This window comes from Nilaparvata lugens, chromosome 10, assembly GCF_014356525.2.
Source record: "Nilaparvata lugens isolate BPH chromosome 10, ASM1435652v1, whole genome shotgun sequence".
Classification (NCBI taxonomy): Eukaryota; Metazoa; Arthropoda; class Insecta; order Hemiptera; family Delphacidae; genus Nilaparvata; species Nilaparvata lugens.
In genome coordinates this window covers 6,641,731-6,663,791 of record NC_052513.1, presented here as the reverse complement: position 1 = coordinate 6,663,791, position 22,061 = coordinate 6,641,731, and the positions used below count along the sequence as shown (strand labels likewise).

The window sequence follows — 22,061 nt, the reverse complement described above, 5'->3', positions numbered from 1 at the left end:
TATTATAAATTGAAACTCTAAATATCTTACCATAATTTACAGTTTCAATTGTTCAGTGAGAGTAATTTTGATTAATTTGGTTCTCAATATTTCTAAATTCAAAATTTTATGTTTGTATCTGCTCAGTAAATTGGACACACATTTTATAAAGTGGAAAAACAACCTTACCTCTGAACGAATCAAAATTTCGGGGAGGAAATTTGTCTACGTCTCTTTGAACCTCCCCAATCATTTTAATGTATCTTGAATCAAAAAAAGAATGAATGAATATTGTGAGGTCCACATTATAATGGCAGCAGTGAAGAAAAATAGGAGACAGTGTTGCCGATTCTCTTCCTTGCCACTGTCTTCTATAGAGGATAGCTGATACCGGAATATCTTATGTAATATTAACTTTTAATTCTTGTTTAAAATAATCAATCATATTTTATTCGCCAAGAAAAAATATTTTTCAATTTATATATTTATAATTGGAATTAAATATTTTGTTAATTAATTATATTTCTACAATTTGAAAACTGATCTGTTAACATTGTAGAGGTAGACAAGTAAGTATAGCTCTATCTGCTATGCCGAATGATAGACAAGGACAGCAACATCAAATACTGTCATTGTAACGTAGACCTCATTATAGTAGCGGTGACAGAATATCACATATTATAGCAGATGACTCACAATAACTGAATTTTTTTATTCAATTCCTAGAATAAGTGGGAAGGGAAAAATATCAATTATTGATAAAATATCAGTTATATCAGTGTATATTGATGAATGAGGGATAATATAAAAATATAAATGAAATATTATATAAATTATTTATATTAAATAGGTTCATGTCATTTATAAGAAAATAATAATGGCAATTCATCAGTTTTTGAAAATTACTTCCTTTAGAGTTTAGATGGCTTCCTCCTGCACCAATACATTCTTGAAATATATGATAGAGAATCCTCCCCATTGATCGCTCCAACAAATGGGAAATTGTGGATTCCACCCAGAATTCTCTGTTTTGATTTAACCATAGTTATTGGTTGGGTTTTGTTTCTGTAATGCTCTACTTCGAATCAATATTAATGTACATTTTGTGAATTATTTTTCTTGTCATCAGTTAAAAACTATGATGTACATCATTATTGAAATCGTTCAATCTTTCAATTTGTTGTAGTTGTTGAACCAATCTCCTGATGATCCATCGCCGTGCTTTGTTGACGAGGTGAATAATATCGAAGAAATTGGTGGCCCAGTTGAGGCCCAACATGAGGTGCCGATACTTGACCCTAACATTGGCTTGCAAACGGGTGAAACGGTGGAGGTCGATGTCGGCACAATGCAACTCATCGGTCAGGATACCTATCAATTGAATGGTAAAGTCAAATTCGTATGCCATTTAACAGATGCTATTTTTCGTACATAATCATTTTCACTAAAATTTTTCTACTCTGAATATTAAAATGGTATCATTTGAGATAGACACAAGATAAAAAAAGAAGTTCCGTTCAAAAATGTTTTTTCAAACATGTTTTTGAAAATGTTATTATGTTTGTCAAATAATGTTTACCCGTGGCCCAGTGTTACCAAACAAAATATTTGTAAATGAGGAGAACAGGTTTTATGTTTTATAGCTGTTTTACAGCTGTCAGCACAGAAAATGTTTAAAAAAACAGTATTTTTTTGTTTGACAAACAACGATTATCCAAACTTTTTAAAATGTTTGTCTCTGAGCTCCTCAACAAACATGTTTGCCGAACATGTATGTCGAACATTTTTTCAGTGTGGACACGTCTTAACAGCTATTCAAAATCCTCCATTCTTCATTATCCAACCCTATATATTTTGTCATATTTTATGTATAATAAACAAATTTTAGGATAATCATTATTGGGACGCATTTGTTATCAATTTATAATTTTTGAGATGAAATTTGTAGAGAATCAGTTTTTGACTAAGGCTGCTTTCATCTTCCATTTATTGTTAAGATTTGTGCTTGTATGAATAAAGATTAAAACAAAATGAAAGACAGACTAAAAAATAACTAAATCCTCTGTGTATATTAAGGTTTCCTGAAACATCAAACTATTATTTTTTAAAGTTTTCTATTTGTCATTTCAATACTGTAATAAATATTATTCAAGACCATTATTTCGATTAATTTATATTCACTGTTTTCTTTTTAGATGGAACGGAACACATTATTAGTGTTGATCAAGGTACACATACCCTCCATGCACTGACAGAAAATGGGGAAACGATCATGATTCCCAATCTACCCATGCAAGAGGGTCTTACACAGGTGACAATCAACTGCTCATATTATTTTTGAACTGGTTCTGTTGAAAATTAAATTGGTGAATCATCCAAATAATTATTTGATAATTTAAATTATTATTCACAAAATCAATCTAGGTTTCATGTAAGTCAAAAATCGATGTGTGTGTAACTATACTAAAGCTGCGTTTACACCAAAGCTATTAACAAAATGTTAATAACTTACACATATGTTCATCATGTGTATGATAAGTTATGTTCAATCTAATAGAATCTATAAGGATTAAGTTTGGTGTAAACGCAGCTTTACATTACTATTTTTTGGAGTTTTGTCTTCTACTGTTTGTGAGCTGTTTTGTTTCTTTGAATTTTTAATTAGTTGGTGAAATGTGCTGATCTAATTGAATTTTTTTGTGTTTCGACATATAATCTGAATAAACAAATTAAGACAAGGGCAAAACATCCGTGTTGTTAAATTGTGCAAAATGTTTATCTTGTCATGCAAACTGGATATGATATTGACAATTGACAACTCTACATTTACTTTGTTCTCAAACGTAATTTATGCAGTCATATGGGCTTGCATGAAAAGATTGAAATTTCGCACAGCGACGCTACGGATATTCTGTGCAAGTCTTTCACAGTATAGAAAAAGCGAATTTTAGAATCTATAACACTATTTCACTGTTGGTTTGATTTTATGAACCGAAATGTATCTCAAACGATTTCAGCTATGTGTTATGAGATAAGTTAGTGTGATTTCTAATGGCTAATATTATATAAGAGTCTAGCGCTTGCCTTGGTAGTTAGTTCAATTTCTGTATGATTTCTATAGGTCAGTTTCATTAACAATCAAGCTATGATATTAAAAATAATTTTTTGGTGATTTTGAAATTTTTACCCACTATAATAGGATAGGACAGTGTATCAAGTCTAGGATACAGTGGACTTTACCCTCAGCAAGAAAAAGCGAGATGAAGATAGAGAAGTGTAACTCTGTACATTCAAATTCAAATGATCTTTATTCACAAAAAAGTAATACAACAGCAGAAACATTATATAATTCATATGATTTGTAATTAATTGTATCAAAAAATAAAAATAAAATAGATAAAAATAAATATTAAATATTCCCCACATAGACAACAAGTCTATTCTTTTATATTTTTGTGTGTTTCATCATTTACAACGCTGAATGTACAAAAACTTTGCTTCATTTGCAAAAACTTTGCTTCTACTTTCACTTTGAAAATTAATTTATTATTTTATCCACCATTTGTATCGTATTGTAAAAAATGACTCTACAATTATGTAAATGTAAATGAATATGTAACTGGGTTGTGTTTAAAATGTCCATGTGTAATCGTGTCATTTAATTATGTGAAATCGTTTAATTTCTAGTTCATTTTGTGAATGAAATGTTGCAGGAATCGATCCGTGAGATCCAGGATTCTCTAAATCACCAGGTGTACAGCCTCACTGCCGTTGAGAAAGAGCAGCCTTTGAATTCAAATGGATTATTTGATCAGCCTTTTGAGCAAATGGTCTTTTCTGCCATAACTAGTCTCCCTGTAAGTGTCAATTTCTTGAAATGTATACTACAATCTATGTATAATATTTTATGAAAAGAAGGATGAAATGTCTTTACTCATGATCTCAGTTAACTTATTCTGAAAATACATGCCTTTCTTCTGATATAAAAATATTTTGTTTCTCTGATTTAAGAATATGTTGCTCAACGCCTGTCAATTGATTTGAATTTAATTTAATCAATCTCTCATTTTTAATGGGTCATGTTCAAGTAATTCTTAATACTAAATCAAAAATGTTTTACCAGTGTAAAACAGTGAAATGAGTACCAGTGATGATTCTATATAATAAAATGTTAAATCATAATTATTTAATCGAATTTTTGGTGTTTTGCATTAATAGCTGATTTAAAATGTTTATAGTTTCATCTTCATCTTCATCTTCTTTAAGTTTCATCTATTTTTGTTTCATCATTAGAACTTATAACGCGAATAATGTTTTGATTTCTTCTTTCAGACCGATCTAGAACAAGTTCTACCCTCTTCAGTAAATTTAAGAAGCATTATTGCTGATAAATTACACAGGTAAATATAAAAGGATTATTTGTAGTCATATCAATATTTTTAATTATGAGTCTTAGAAGAGACTGTAGCAGTATTCAAATACCTCTATCAATATAAGCATCTATCAAAAAGGTAGTAATAATTTTTTTTACTGTGATTTATCATGAATAGAGATTGGAAAGTCGTGCACATGGTAAAGTTTTTGAAAGTATTTATTAGTTTCCAACGAATATTGTTGGCTAGCTAAAGACAGGATCACATATTGTAGTAGACCCACCTGTAACATTTTTAATCATAGAATACATTGAAGTGGATATACATATCGGCTATATATTCTAGTTATACTCGAGGTTTTACAGGCATTTCTCACTTATTGGATTATGGCCCACATTTTTTTCCATCAGGGCTACTTTTCCATCAGGAGTCTTCCATACGAACTGGATAAATGAGATCAAATTTTGTTTGCGCTTTTTCTGTTATAAAACAACACACGAAATACTGAGATAAATGAAGAATGCATAGATAAATGCTATCAGTGATACATAATTTACTGAAGGCTATTGATTTATTTCGAGTTGGATCCTGTTCAAAAAGCCTCAACCTATCTAGATTTTATGAAATTCCGACAGTGCAATCAATTTATAAGTTGAATTATTGGGTGACGTTCAATTTATCACGGATTTCAGTTCATCACGATCTATATTAAGGACCGGTTTCCGAGTTCGGAATTTAGCTAAGTTCTAGACTTTGAACAGTTGGAGTCAGAAAATTTGCTTTCGTCGTAGTCGTAGTTTTTATGATAATCTTTATTTTCTCATTTCTATAATTGGAAACGTTTTTCCTTGACGAAATGAAATTTTTCTAAATAATTCAAAATAGCTGAAACTTAACACTATTTTCTCTTTATTTTATTTTGTGTTTAATTTTCTAGTTTTTCGAAATTCAATTAAACGTTTCTGAAAGCCGACTCCAGCTGTTTAAAGTCTAGAACTTAGCTAAATCCCGAGCTCGAAAATTGGCCCATAGTTGATAACTAATGATATCTATAATATTATCTTGAATAATATCAGTGTGTCGTCATTTAAAAGCAAATACACAAACCCCTATTCTACACGTTTACCTTTGAAACATAAACCTACATACAGCCTTACGCGCCACAAACAGTTCACTTTCCATCAGCTGATGCTTAGCTTGTTATATTTTTGTATCTTACTGTTTCAGTACAAATACAATCAGCTGATATAAAGAGAAATGAGCGTGTTCGTAGCACAAAAGTCTGTAAGCAGCTTAATGATAAAACAGAACTTTTTGTGTAGTTGAGAAGTTGATATTGTGGTAATTATTCATATTGATGAAAAAGACTAAGAAATTGTCAAAAATCTGTGGTTTTTTGAAATTTTCTTAGTCTTTTTCATTCAATAAAACAGAACCTCTAAGGTTACATTGTGATAAACTGAAACCGCGAGGAGCGAGGAACTGAGACCCTCGCTAATTATGTCAACTACTCTATTATTTTTAATTGTCTATGTTATTTTTTTTGTTTAGCTTGGAATCGGTGAACGTACATATAGAAACCGACCCTGCTGAAGAGCATGAGAGTGCAGTGGCGCAACACATCAGCGAACAGGCAGACTCCATCACACATCTGGTCGATGGCACACACCTTATTACAATTGTCAATACCTCCGACATCAATCAAACATTAAATGAGTCCGATATCAATCAAACTCTAACTGTGACTGATATCAATCAAGCTCTAACTGTGACTGATATCAATCAAGCTCTAACTGTGACTGATATCAATCAAGCTTTAACTGTGTCTGATATCAATCAAACTTCAAATGAGACCGATATCAATCAAACTATGAATGAGTCCGATATCAATCAAACTCTAGATGAATCCGATATCAATCAGACTCTAGATGAGTCTGATATTAATCAAACTCTAAATGAGACCGATATCAATCAAACTCTAAATGAGACCGATATCAATCAAACTCTAAATGAGACCGATATCAATGAAACTCTAGATGAATCTGACATCCACCTAAACTGTTCCGATAACATCCAGCAAAGCGAAAAGCCTCGATGCGATGTCTGTGATCAAGAATTCAACACTCAGTCTCAGTTGCGAGTAAGTTGACATTATTTCTCACATTCTCATCATAATCTATTTTCCTTCTTACTTCTTCTCACAATTCCATCCTAAATACAGGACCTGCGAAAGCGGTCAAACTTGAGAAAATAGTCCAACCTGAGAACACTTTACGCATGAACACACACAATTTCAGAAATTCTCAAGTAAGCAGAATACTGTAAATAAAATGTAAACTCCTTTTTGGAAGAATCTACAGAAGAGTACTAAAAGTACTTGAAAATGAAAAATGAACTTCTATTTTACAGATAATTCGTAATGATAAATTATTGTTGATATATTTTGTTTTTCAACTTCTATTTATTTTATTATTATGTTGGAAATAATAAATAAATAAAGAAAGACGCATTCATGTACATTTTGATGTATGTTTTGAATAAAGATATTGATTGATTGATAATATGGTAAGAACAAACTACAGCATCAAACTTCATATCATTGAAACAAATTACATGAAACTTTATAATATGAGAACTTCTTGTTTTTCATCACGAAACTACTGGCTTATTAATTTTGACAGTTTCGATATATACAGAAATTTGATTTAGAAGAGCCGTATTTTCAAGTATCATATCAGTTGAATGAATTTAACAATTTGAAATTTTCAGGTACACGAGAAAAACCATGGAAAAGATAGATTGCATGAGTGTACATTATGTGTGAAATCCTTCACAACGACTGCATCGCTCATTAGACATATCAAAGCTATTCACACTGTCGAAAAGTAGGTAACCGTTTCTTATTTAGTTCTATGAATTTGTGGTTTTCAATTTTTGTTAATGTTTTTATCATTATTCATTTTTATTTTTAAAACGAATTAGTTATTTGTGCAACTAGTGCGCAAAGTGACACTATGCTGCACCGAGAGAAACATTTACTTGAGTGCAGCAAAGGAACTTTGCTTGCGCACGTATTACAGATTAAATTTTTCCTACAGTTTCTATTGAATATGAAAAGTGAGTAATTAGGAAGAAAATTTCCTGAAATTCATTAAATATCTGTTTGCAATTTTTCAATCAATTTTAATTTAAAATCAATTAAAACTTTATTTAAAATTTATTATCTACAATTTATTTGAATTAATTCAATTAATTTTAAAATTGTATTAATTTTAAATTTCTAAATAATGTATAAACCAATTAATTATTAATTTAGATAATTCAAAATTTATATTTGAATATATGTTTGATATATTTATAAATTATATTATTTTAAAAAAATAGTATTTATTTATAATTAATCAATTAATAGTCTAAATTCTTTAATTTGTAATATTCACCATTTTCAAATTAATTTCAAATACTGTACCTATTTATTTTGTCAAAATTACATGGGTAATCTTCATTGAACTTGAAAATTCTCAGCAAAAATAGTCTAGGACGGAATTGAACCCCCAACCATGTCAACCTTATCAATGTTTCGTTTACCAGTCCAGTACGCTCCCAACTAAGCCATTGAGAAATGAGAACTCGTATGTTAGAGTGCTTGATGGGGGTCTTATCTTAAGCATTGAAATGATTGCCACAGTCAGTGATGCCAACGTAATTTCGGTTTTCCCGCACTGATCCTCTATATAACTTACTATATTGTGTTGTCATGTTGCAAATCTGGAATACGCAAAGTAGCACTTTTCGCAGTAGTGCAGAAAAGTGATTTTTGCGTTCTTTAATCAATGCAGGAATGGTCACTTCTCAAGGTAACTGTAAGAAAATGTATTTTTCCTCCTTTTTCCATTCCAGCACTCCAGACTATGTAGCGAGCAAATTGTGTCTTAGTTTTTCCGTAAATCTCACAATACCCTTCTAGTCCTAAGTTTCTAATATTACGCATATTTTTCTTTATTACTATTATCAGAGATGACAGAAACATTCTGTCAATTATGTATTTCTTTACTTTATGCTATTATTGAAAAAACCCAATAGTGATTATAGTAATAACAAACAACAATAGTGATTACTGTATCTAAAACCAATGTCATTCTTGTTATTGGTTCCCGTTAAATAGCCAAGCACGCTTTGATAACCATAAATTGATCATTGATTTATTCCGGATTATTTTTGGAATAGTAAAACCTTTAGCATAAACAGAAATTTGGGCATAACCTAAAAATGTGGACTATATTTTTCAAAATTGTGTCCTGTTCTTTCTTTGACTACGTATTTTTGTCATTTAATGAAATAAATAAATCAAAACATAGATCAATAATATGAAATTTGAGCTTACATTGTATATTTGAACTAATTCTCAAACAGAAATTAAATTCCAGCAGTTGGTTTACTGCAATCTATAATATAGAAAAAGGAAAGAATCGGCTTATATGTGTATGGGATAGGAATTTCACGAATGAAATAATCACGTCAATCTATAATATAGAAAAATGAAAGAATTGGCTTATAGATGTATGGGATAGGAATTTTACGAATGACGCATCATCACGTCTGAACAACTCAACTGATTCACTTGAAATTTTGTGTATGGATTTGTAATTTTAAATTCTTGAAGATTTCCGTAGGTCAAGTTTTCAATTTGGCAATTTTTCCTGCTAGTTTGAAATAATTATTAGGCCTATACAGTGATAATATTCCAGCAATTAGTTAACTGCAATTTCTAATAAATCTTACATATGAGTTTTGTTTAAAAATTGAGTATTTGATGTGATTGGCAGATTGTTTGAGTGCTCGGCATGCAACAACACATTCCGCACAGAGGGGCAACTGAAGCGTCACGTGGCCGAGAGGCACACCCCAGTGGTAGAGAGGGGCAAGCAGAGGGGCAGGGTGCGCCGTGCGAGCGCCAAGTTGCGTCGTGGCGTCGTGGCCCGCCAGCTGACCGAGGACGAGGCCAACCGCCTGCTGAGTCAGCGACCGCCGCCCGGCGCTTCAGTCTCCGAAAAGGTGCTGATTGCCTCGGTAGCCGAGAGGGGACACGTCAGCGAGCTCAAGGTATTCCTAACCTAACCTAAAATCATTCTTTGAAATAAGCCTGTACATACAGAATAATTGGTTAACTCTTGTTCAATATTCATAAGCAAGCTGAAGATATTCTTAACCTAACATTATTCTTTGAAATATGCCTGCACATTCAGAATTATTGCTCAAATCTTGTTCAATATTCTAAACACATCGGTTTTTGCTTTCACCAAAAGACATATTGCGATTTTTTTGAGGATGATGCCCACAAAACCTCTAGGCTTGTACGTTGGTAATGAAACTGATGATGTTGAGGGATGAGTGAACCTATAGACAATATTCTGAACACATATAGGGCCGGTTTCCGAGCTCGGGATTTAGCTAAGTTCCAGACTTTAACCGGCTTTAAACTCTGGAGTCAGAAAATTGGTTTTCCGAGTCAGAGCGTTAACTTAGTCGAGGACTCAAATAGATCCTGGAGTTTAGAGATCACGTTAGACCCTGGAGTTTATAATTTCGCTTTCTGAGTGAAGGGCTAAGTCCAGGACTTGAATTAGATTCTCGCCTTTTTCCGAGTCAGGGATTTATCAAAAATCGTCGAAGTCCAGAACTTGAAACAGCGTGATTTTAAACCTTCGACTGGGGTAGGGTTTAAATTTAACTTCTAGATTCAACCGAGCAAACACAATTCAGTTATTGTTTTGGAGTAGATGAATAGCCAAATAAATGTCATGGAATACCTAAATTATTTGAATTAGTCCATCTAAATTCATAATTTATAGTTTGCAAGTTTATTCTAGAATGATATTCTTCATTATGCGTAAAAAACTAACCTTATTTTACGACTGTGACGACATAACCTAGAAATTTTCAAGGAAAATAATACAAGGATTGCCTTGGAATGGCCATCTTTACATCTCCCAATGTGAATATTATTAATCAATGGCATATTCAACATATTAATAATATATAACAATAATAAATTATTATTCCAGTTTTTTTTCAAAACAAATACGTTTTCCAACTCAATAGGTTGTTAGCATACTAACATTTTTATTCCAAAATCAATGGCAAGGATCAATGATAAATAATAGCATAACGTGAAATGAAATGTTTATTTCTTATTCATGTTTCAAAAGGTTAGGTTTTGCTTTGAATTTATAGATCACACAAAACATTGAAATCGAAACGTATTTTCACAAAATAATTGTTACAAAACAAAACAGTTTGGAGTGTATTTGATTTTTATAGCTGTTTTGCTATAGGCCTGATGCCAACAATACAACAGCAAAATATTGAGAATTTCCCTCAAGTTTACTGCGTTAAAGTCCTGGACTCAAATAAGTCGAGAACTTAATAGACCCCGGAGTTTCGGAGTTTAGAACATAAACCCGTGACTCGGAAAGTTGATTTAGACCCGAGAGCTTATTTCAGTCATGGACTCTAAGTCCAGAACTTATAGATCCCGAGCTCGGAAACCGGCCCAAAGTTTTTTTCATTCACTAAAAAACATATTTCGAGATTTGTTGGCTGAGGATGTTGCCCACAGTGATAGCTCCATGGTTGTATGAGATCAAATTCTTGATAGGATAGTTCTCATACCGTCATTCCAAATCGCACAGAAACTGGCTCTTCATGCTAATAAAGTTGTACAACTCCACACCAGACACTTTAAAGTTACTAACATTCACTCAATTTTGAACTAAAATAAAATATGTCTTAATACAATTAAGTAATTTTGTACCTTTATATACTTTATATACCTGGGGATCGATGGCGTCATTACACAATAAAAACAACACTTTCATACTCAAGTCAAGATCAAGATGGCAGAAAGTGACTAAGTAGTTAAAATTTGAGTCAGATCATCACTCATGTATTCACGCACTTCATAGTAGGCTCTGACTCTCATAAATCCGGTCACCACTCTCTCAAAATCACGCAAATCCAACTGCTTCACTCCTGCAGGCAGTCTATTGAAGTAGCGTAATGCTGCACTCCCATAACACACCTGCGACCTCTGAAGACGTACCCTCGGGATGTCAAGCAGCTCTCGATGCCTAGTGTTGTGATGGTGCACATCATTCCGAGTCAACAAACCATGCTGATTCTTCTTGACATGCAGCAGGCAGAGAAGAAGGAAGTGGCTGACAACTGTCATAATACCCAGTCTTACAAAAAGGGCTTGCAGTGTGCTCGATGTTCACTAGCAGTTATAATCCGTGCAGCCCGTTTCTGCAGCTTAAGTACTTCCACCACCCTTGCTGAATGACCCCACATGAGCAGACCATAGGAGATATGGCAGTGGAAAAGTGCATGGTAAGTCATTACCAGATATGCCTCTGTCACATGTCCCCTCAGCTTCAGCAACAAGAAACAAATTCGCGACAGCCTCCTGGTCACTTGTTGGATGTGGCTAGCCCAGTTCAGTTTTGAGTCCAAGACAAACCCTAACAGCTTTACAGGGTCCTGTTCAGCTGGCAGGCTGCGAGACAAACTGCAGATTATGTTTTGTGTCTTGTTCTCATTCAACTGAAAGCGATTTGCCTGGAACCATGAGGTTGAAGATTGGAGATGCTCTGCTGACAGTTCTAGCACGCAGTTCTTGTACGTACACTGAATGATTTCTTTTCAATAGACTGGCTACCATTTCTCATAATGAGTATTCATTCAGTGACTTGTGAACTGATGTAAATGACTTGTTATTTTATATTTGTATATTTATAAGCCCCCTGTGGGTTGGGGGAGCTTTGAGTCGAACATCGTACTCAAGAATGTGTTGAAAACCAGAATTCACCTACAGTTGTCGTAGGAGGCGACTAAAAGGGACCCTAAGGCAACTCCAGAAGTTGCCTTGCCTTCAAACCCACGGGATCTGCCCCATCAGGGCAGTTTCGGAGGGACAAAAAGAAAAAACCCAAGAGACCAGAGATGGGTGAAACTCCAGGCACAAATGTGTTTGAAAAAAATGTAGGTCAAGAGGCTGAGTCGATGGTTACCAGGTGCCCTAGAGGCAATTTGGTGACCCCCTCCTTCAGCGGAAGGACCTACAAAAAGGCTAGGAGTGGAACCCTCGTAGGTAACGAGGACCAATCAGTCTGAAGAGACTGCCAAGCATATAACACTGGATTGCGACAAGCAACCAGGCCCCTGTTTCATAAAAGTTACAAGTCCTGTAATACAGGAGAATCACCATTCTAATTACATGCTCAATATAGCCCATAAAATCAGCTGTTCCTGTATTACAGGACTTCTAAATTTTTATGAAACAGGCCCCAGGTGATGAATGGGATGTTAGCATGGTTCTTGTAAAGGACACAGGTATTGGTTTGCCTAACTAGCATACTACTTGGGAACACAATAAGCTTCGGTTGACGTGTGGGGTTCTTTGAACCTTTGGATCATTGAATCCGTCCCTTCAAAAATAAAAATAATATTTATAAAGTCTGACATGAACCATAGTGATTTAAAAAAAATTAATTTGATGAAGTCGCTGTATTTTTTCAAATATTGAATGACTAATAAAACTATTATTTTGTATTACTACTTGTTTTAGGAACTACCATACAGAAAAGATAGCATGAGAAGATATTCCATGGTATAGGTATCATTTGTCTATGGTACTACTAGGCACTAGGTACTTGTTTTGCAGAACAAGGTGACAGCTAACAGCTAGGACTATAGCCTTGAGTTAACAGTGAAACTTGGAACATAAACGCCCTATACATGCTATATTTTATCATGCTATCTATTATGGCAGTATTAGGAACTACGGTACTTGGCTACTGCTAGATAATAAATACGTGTTTTGCAGAACAAGGTGACATTTACCGTCTAGGACTATCGGCTTGAGAAGCTATTTAACGCTGGTAGTCTCTTATACTGTGCCGTTCTTACAATCTCACCCGGCCAAAACAGTAATAATAGATAGTAGACGACATTGAACGCTTGAATTAACAAAATACGGCTTGTAATTTGGAACGACCTAGGCTGTACCATGGGATATCTCCTTATGCTATCTTTTCTGTGTGGTAGTACCCAAAACAAATAGTATCAAGTTGATTGTACACTAGTCTGTGATCACAGACTAGAACTAGGAACTAGCTCGATTTGCAGTTTGCAGTTGGGTGGTGGGAAAAATTATTACTATTTCTTTGGTACTATGTAATACCCAATATTAATGATTTGATGTAAAAATTAATATGGACATAACCTAAATAATATTTGGACACAAAATTAAGAAATAGAAGAAGTTTTGGGCAATAGCCTGTTTTTTCTTTTCCGACTATTGTATTGTTTGCTCTAACCAATTATAAATACATAATACTTTTGCAGAACAAGGCGGTGACATTTGGCGGGGAGGTGCACCGCAACCGTTGCCAGTTTTGCCCGAAGAGCTTCCGCAAGCCGTCCGACCTGACGCGACACCTACGCACGCACACGGGCGAGCGCCCCTTCCAGTGCGAGTTCTGCAACAAGCGGTTCACAGTAAAGTCCACCCTGGACTGCCACATGCACACGCACACCGGCGCCAAACAGTTCACCTGTCACATGTGTAGCTCCCAGTTCGCCACCAAGGGTTCGCTTAAAGTCCACATGCGGCTGCACACCGGTAAGTCCATATCAAATTTATTCATTTATAACTTTATTTATCCATATCTATGACTAGCAGGTAACCCGTGCTCCGCAAGGGTCTGATTAGAAACATGACAAACTTAAAACTTGACCTACTGAAATCTTGAAGAATTGAAAATAGTCCTATAACCATCCTCGGTGAATAAAGAATCTGTGTGCAAAATTTCAACTTAATTGAGTAGTTCAGACGTGATAATGCGTCAATAGTGAATTTCCTATCCCATACGTGTATTAGCCAATTCTTTCCTTTATTAGGCTATATTATAGATAAGGGAGCATATTTGGGTTTTTACCTGTTGCTCCCATTGTGAAATAAATAAATAGATGATAATAACTTTATTTGTTCAACAGAACAGCTATACAAATGAGTTGAGTAGTTACACTTATTTATTTATTCCTTTTAATTATTGACAATCATAAATGATTGTATTATACAGTAATATGATTGGGAGAAGACAACAGGCATAGCCAAAAACTGTCTTTCTCCAAAAAATTGTGAATAAAAGTTTCGTAAAAAGAATAAGTTTGTTCTCACTTTCAAGTGATTGATCAAACTATATTTAGTAACTTACATTATTCAATCTTTGGCCATAAATTGAATCAATCACAGGAATTTAACAATAATTTTCACCGAGTTATGAAGATTCTGATAGACTAATGAAGAAGCACCCTGTATTCCAAAGGCCCACCCAATTCCAAAGGCCGAGGGCCGAATCGGCCAGTAACGGCACGGGCAAATACTCTTCCCCTGAAATTAAAAATCTCGCGAAAGAAGCAGAGGGTAAAGAATCATGATAGGGGGAGAAGTGTAGGTCCGGTATCTCCACCTGTCAGTACGGCTACTGACCCCGACCCATACCCGGCTGTAGCTAGTTCGCGTCTTAGTAATACTTCGCAATTATTAGATCTAGGGGGTGGAATATGTGTATCTGATAATATCTACATACTGGATCTCCAGTGATTAGCCACCATTAGCCAATTTCAAGTCCTCAAGAGCACATGTTTCTTGGAGCATCCTGCAAGTTGATTTTATGTTCTGGATCCTGAATTTCTCCTCACTCGCATAGAGTATTCCTATCAGGGAGTGTGCCCCACTTTAGCATAATATTGGTCTTGCACCTGGGCTAACCAGTTCTCAACCTATTTAGTGCCTTCCACAATGTATAATACAGATTATGTCCAGCACTTATTTCCTCACGTGGCACAAGTTGATATGCATTCATCTCATTCATCCATCTACCTAGAGGACTTTCTTATTTTAACTCAGCAAGTGCTGTTGTCCTGGCTTAAAACTATGCCTGGATTTCAGCCTACGATCCATAATCATACAGGGAATGCCGAGGGTCACACTCTTGCTTATTCCTCTCAGCATCCAACAGAACCTCTCTCCTCACTTTAGGTGGAGCTATTCCTGCAATAGGATACAGTTCTTCAACTGAAGTAGGTTTTAAAAACATCCAGTCACTATTCTCACAGCGTCATTTACTGCCACATCAACAAGCCGAGCATGTGAGGAAGAGTTCCAGACCTGAGGTGCATATTTGGCAGCAGAAATGCACAGACTATGGCTGATGCTCTCAGAGTTGTTGGATGATCACTCCATGAGTAGTTGCTGATAATAGCTTGCGGATAATATTATTCCTTGTACTCAATTCGGCCTTCATGCTGAGGCAATGCTGTTTAAATGTGATGGTCCTGTCTAGAGCCACTCCCAAATATTTAGGAGTTTTACAGTGGTCAAGCCTATTTATTGCCCTTCCATATAACATTGAATTCAACCCCTGCATCACGGTTTCGCAGATGAATGCACACACTTGTGTTCTGCTTGGATTTGGCTTGAGATGGTTCTCATCAAAATAGGCAGACAACTCCTCAAAAGCAGTGGAGACCTCACATAAATTGATTTCCTGAACTGCAACTGCTGTGTCATCCGCATACTTGGAAAGTTTTGTATCACTAGGGATGGGCACATCATTTATATAGATGTTTTACAGTAGTGGTGACAATAAACTTCCTTGAGGCAAAATTTCTCCATGTATACGCCACCTACTCTTCTCATCATTCAACTGTCCATAGAATCTTCTATTTTGCAGAAAGCAGCCTATCACCATGGTTAATTTATAATCCCTAGTAAGACAATAGAGCTTCTTCAGGAGAATTCTTTGATTAACAGTATCATAGGCAGCAGTCAGGTGAATGAAAGCCACTCCAGTTATGCAGGAACGGTTCCCATTGAGAATCTCTATATTTTTGCAGATGATACGTCTCTGGTGACAAAGAGCCAAGAGTTGAGAAAATTGGAAATTAAATCCTATATCAAGATGAATATTCTAGTTGGATATACCAAGTTGCGGGAAATATTAAGGATAAAGGAGTTTAAACGAAATTTGAAATCATTTCTTAAGGAGGAGTGCTTTTATAGCCTGAAGGGCTAGTTTCTCCCTATCACTTCATTATGCAAATGAAAATGAAAATTAATTTATTCTGCCTTTGAATAATATAAAAAATTGAATACAATCATGGTTTCAGAATTATACTAGCAACTATTTCATATAGACGCTGCCATTTTAAATTTCTTTCAAGTATACATTTTATAATAGAGAGGTAAGAGTTTCACAATTAGATTAATTACAGTGATTATGTATTTTCAGTTGGAGCAGTCGAAGTAACAGGTTGTGGTTTTGTAGCTCCCTTATCTCAGTTCTTATCTTTCATTCATAACCGAAAGTAAAATGATTTGCAGTGAATGTAAATGTGAAGTGCCTGATCGCGATGTGTTATTGTGCTCTCGTTGTAGGATTGAGCATCATTTCGTGTGTCAAAATATAAAAGATTCAAATTTTCGAAAAATGTCGGCCGAAACAAAATCGAAATGGTGTTGTTCAAAGTGTAAATTAGTCAACACCGGTACATGCTCGTCAACGGTGGCTGGCTTATCAACCACTGATAAGCAATCTCAGTTGGATTCGGACGGTAAGAGTAGCAGTGCTTCACTTTCGCTATCACTGACTAAAGCTGACCTTGAAGCTATTGGTCGAATTGTCAGAGAAATGATTCAAGCGGAGCTATCGCCAATCAAGCAAGAGTTCAGTGCAATAAAGGAATCAATTGAATTCATTTCTTTTGTATATTTTTATGCCGTTTGAGAACTTTGAAAATCAAATTGTTTATGATAATTATGAAACATTAGTTGTAGAAGATTTTTTAAATTATAAAATTGCTAACTCTTATGATGTAAATGTCATTCACATGAATATTAGGTCCATCAAGAAAAATTTCGATGAATTCATTTATTACATAAGCCATTGTAAAACTAAATTTGAAATTATAATATTATCTGAAACATGGATTAGTAATGACTCAGAATTTGTTTTTAATATAGAGGGGTACTCTGTTGTAAATAGAAATAATAGGTTCACGAGGAGTGATGGATTATGTATATTTGTAAGCAAGGATATTGATTTTCAAGAAGTTAATATAAAAATAGATAACGTAAATTCAATTATAATTAAATTTAAATTAAAAAATTCATCATATGAGATGATCGCACTTTACAGGTCTCCTTCTTTAGAAGTAAATGCCTTCTTGCTAAGTTTGGATTCCTATTTGCAAAGTATTGGAAATGAGGTATCTGTCATTGTAACGGGTGATATAAATATAAATATAATGGACGAAAATAATCTAAATTACTTAACAAATGAGTACCTTAGTATTTTACAATTAAATGGCTTTAAATCTTACATCAATAAATATACTAGATCTTTCAATAATGCCAATGGGCAAGTTAACAGTTGTATTGACCACATGTTTTTTAAGGGTGAATCAAATAAGGAGTTGGACGTGCTAGGTGCAATCTTGCAATCAAGTATTACTGATCATTACAGTATTGTTTTCCATATCAGAGAGACATATCATGATGTTAAATCTAAGATAAAATTAAGTGATGCTGTAACTAAAATAAATTTTTGTAAGCTAAAATTATGCCTTGAAACTCAAAGTTGGGATGATGTTTGTGACAATGTGACAGAAGATATTGACACCTTGGTTGATAGGTTTACCAACAAAATTAATGAAAATATTAATAAATGCACTGAAGTTATTAAGTATTCTCATAAAAGAAAACCGTTGAAAAAATGGATTACTCCGGGTTTAATATCAGCCATTCGTAAAAGAGATAGGATGCATATCAAATTAGGCAAGCAGCCCTTCAATGCAAGCCTTAAACAAGACTACATAAATTATAGAAATGTATTGAACTCTTTAATAAGAAAATCAAAGAATGATTACTACAACAATAAATTTATTGAATATAGAAACAATTCCAAGAAAAAATGGGAGTGCATTTCTGAATTGTTGGGAAAGGAGAAAGAATATCACGAACCTAAAATTGATCCTGGAATTTTGAATAAATATTTTGTAAATGTGGGAATTGAGCATGCTAAGAAATTGCTGGATTCTGTAAAGCATATTGAAATACCTCAATCATTAAATGCACCCCCAACAGATAGCATGTTCCTAAACCCAACTAGTATTAATGAAATTTTAGAAGTAATTGGTCAATTGAAGAATAACGCTTCTCCAGGTGTAGATAATATCAGTACACATTGTGTTAAATTAATGAGTAAATATATTGTTTGTCCACTGGAACATATCATTAATAGATGTTTTTCAGAGGGTTATTTTCCAAGGGCGTTTAAGTCTGCAAAAATAATTGCATTACACAAGTCAGGGGATAAATCGCAACCAGAAAATTATCGTCCCATTAGTATTTTAAATAGCTTCTCTAAAATTATCGAGAAGATTATTAAAAAAAGAGTTTTAAACTTCCTAAATAGTAATAATTTTTTTGAAAAAAATCAATTTGGTTTTCAACATGGGAAGTCTACAACTGATGCGATCATCCTCCTGACTAAATTGATAGATGAAAATTTCAATTCTAAACAAAAAACATTGGCTGTCTTTTTAGATTTGGCAAAGGCATTCGATACAATCCCTCACAGCATTTTATTGGAAAAATTAGAGAAATGTGGGATTAGGGGTATATGTAATGATCTTCTAGCTAGCTATCTTCAAGATAGAAGACAAACATTAAAATTGTGTGGAATATCAGTAACAGATCATTTATCTAGTTTTGGTTTACCACAGGGTACAGTACTGTCCCCAGTATTATTTTTGATCTATTTGAACGATGCTCTAAAATTGCCTATACCAAATTGTACCCAGATTTCTTTTGCTGATGATACAGCATTAGTATTTTCGGGTGAATCATGGCCACAGGTGTATCAAAGTGCTAATGATGGCCTAAAAATTATGAAAAATTGGATGGATGACCATATTTTAACAGTCAACTTAAAAAAGACAAAATATATTACTTTTTCTCCAACATTAGCGGGTCAACCTGATGATTCATTAAAATTAAAAATGCATACTGATTCACTCTGTTCAAATATCAGGATAAATTGTTTATGCCAACAAGTTGAGAAAGTCATGTCTATAAAATACTTGGGAATAATGGTGGATAGACATTTGAAATGGGATTCTCATATTAATTATTTGTGTTCTAAACTTAAATTTCTTATATACAACTTTTACAAAATTAATCAATTAAAAGACCTTGACATAAAGAGATCAATTTATTTCGCTTATGCCCACTCATTGTTTCAATATGCAATTGAGGCATGGGGTGGTGCATTTGATACTCATTTTAATAAAGTCTTCACATTGCAAAAGCATCTTATAAGGGCAGCACTGGGTAAAGCAAGGCGATACCCGAGTAGGAAAATTTTTGAAGAACTAAGGGTACCCACACTTAGGCAGTTATATGTGATAAAGATTGTTTCGCATTTAAATAAAAATATAAGTAATTTAGAAATAAGGCATACACCATACCAAACACGACCAGCAGTATCAAACATTTTTAATATAAATTTTATTAAGTTAGTGGTGTGTAGACACCAATTCTCTTATTTTTGTAATATATTTTCGAACAAAGTTCCAATTATTTTCATAAATACAAAAATTACTAAAAAACTTCTTAAAGAAATAAATATATGGGTTGAACAGAATATTTATTATAGACTACCTAAATTCTAATAGTTTCATAATTTCGTTACCAGCTCCATTTTGGTTATGTGTTGAATGAGATTTCTTTTTTTTTGTCATTGTACTACCTATTGGATTTTTGTTACTTTTAATTTCTTTATTTATATAATTTAATTTCCTGTATGAACTCACAGCCAGCGCACAAGTTTACTTTCAAGCATTAACTATGTTGCATGTTTCAGGGTCGAAGCCGTTCCGCTGTCCAGTGTGCGACATGCGTTTCCGGACGTCGGGTCACCGCAAGGCGCACATTGTGATTCACGTGAAGGAGGGAACAATTGCAAAAGAGGTGGCAGTGTCGCGCGTCTACAGCCGCCGCACTCAGCCGCAGCCGCAGCCGCAGGAGGATGCGGAGGAGGAGGAGAGGGAACTGCAAGACCAGTTGCACACTGAGCCGGAGCATGAGGAGGGGGAACCGCAAGACCAGTTGCACTCTGAGGAGGAGGAGGAGGGGGAACCGCAAGACCAGTTGCACACTGAGCAGGCGGAGGAGGGGGAACCGCAAGACCAGTTGCACACTGAGGAGATGGAGGAGGGGGAACCGCAAGACCAGTTGCACACTGAGCAGGAGGAGGGGGAGGAGAATGCGGCCAGTGTGGAGGACGAGAACAACGCCTGTTTGTTCCAGATCTTCGACCAACAGATTTCAGGCATCGCCTGTGATGATAATTCGCCTCAAACTTTGGTTAGTTGTTCGTCTTTTCATTCATTCTTTATCAGTCCCTATTATAGGTCTAGTGGATAGAGTGCTTGCGAGAGATCCCAGGTTCAAACCCGCTCACTATCAAAATGTTTTTGACCAGATAACTCCCATGTTGAAGGATCGGCACGTTAAATTGTGGGTCCCGGATGAAGTATGACAGTCGTAAGGCCCATTGACGGCTTAAATTATATTATATTCAGGCGATGTTAGACCTTCCTGCAAGGGACTCCCCACCAGCAAAATCCATACGAATTTACTTGACTTTAGTCCCCATTCAACTGTAGTGAGATTCACGTTATAAAGTCAATGGAAATGATACGACGGCAGAGTTGCCCAAATTCTTATTCCCACCACCTTCTATAGTACTCACACTATGATTCAATTCATTCAATTATACTAGAGTGTGTGAACAAATATATCCATAAACCATACAAAATCACAGAAAAATAGTTATTATTAAACGAAAAATAAATGGAATAAATGAAAATAAATTGGAAGTTGCATTTGTTCAAATGCTAATTAATGAATAATAATTATTAAACGAAAATCACAATTAAATGCTGTAAATCACACCGAATTCAGAGAAATGAGCGCTACTATCCAGAGATTGTCAGTTTGGTGTAAGAGTAGGCATTCCTGTACGGCAATTAGGAGGTACTGGGTTCGATTCCCGGGCTGACAAATAATTTTTGTATAGTAGCGCTCATCGAATTTCTATCTAGCTGTTTACCCTGTTGTCAATATTTGCAGTAAAAGAAGTCTTCGGGGTCAATTACAGCATTTAATTGGGATTCTCGTTAAATAATAATAATTATTCATTAATTAGCATTTGAACAAATGCAACTTCCAATTTATTTCCATCTGTCACAGAAAAATGTTTTTTTTTATGTTTGTTAAATTGTATAATCAGTAGTTGTCTCTTTTCTGTTTAGGGCTTTTTGTAATATAAAAATCTCAGTACACTTTTTGAATTATTTCATCACAATATGTTTCGGACATTCATGCCATTTTCAAGTGACTTCAAAATCATTCATAATGACATTCATGCCGAAACATGTTGTGATAAAATAATTCAAAAAGGGTAATGAGACTTGTATTTTTATTTAAATCAGTAGTTGCTATGATTCAATCCATCCCGGTACATACGATATTAAATTGATTGTTGATTCTTATTGAGTGATTTTTGTTGAATGATGGCT

General features: G+C 34.5%; 1 protein-coding gene across 1 annotated transcript in view; it reads left to right on the top strand.

Annotated features, from left to right (window-relative positions):
• Positions 1-22,061, top strand: part of LOC111044922 (zinc finger protein 236) — a 57,168-nt gene that overhangs the window by 28,205 nt on the left and 6,902 nt on the right. Inside the window, 9 exon segments of the mRNA XM_039436604.1 lie at positions 1,166-1,364; positions 2,175-2,290; positions 3,693-3,836; positions 4,312-4,379; positions 5,904-6,492; positions 7,122-7,237; positions 9,179-9,455; positions 13,758-14,034; positions 20,342-20,844. Of these exon segments, the coding sequence (XP_039292538.1) occupies positions 1,166-1,364; positions 2,175-2,290; positions 3,693-3,836; positions 4,312-4,379; positions 5,904-6,492; positions 7,122-7,237; positions 9,179-9,455; positions 13,758-14,034; positions 20,342-20,844 (2,289 nt within the window).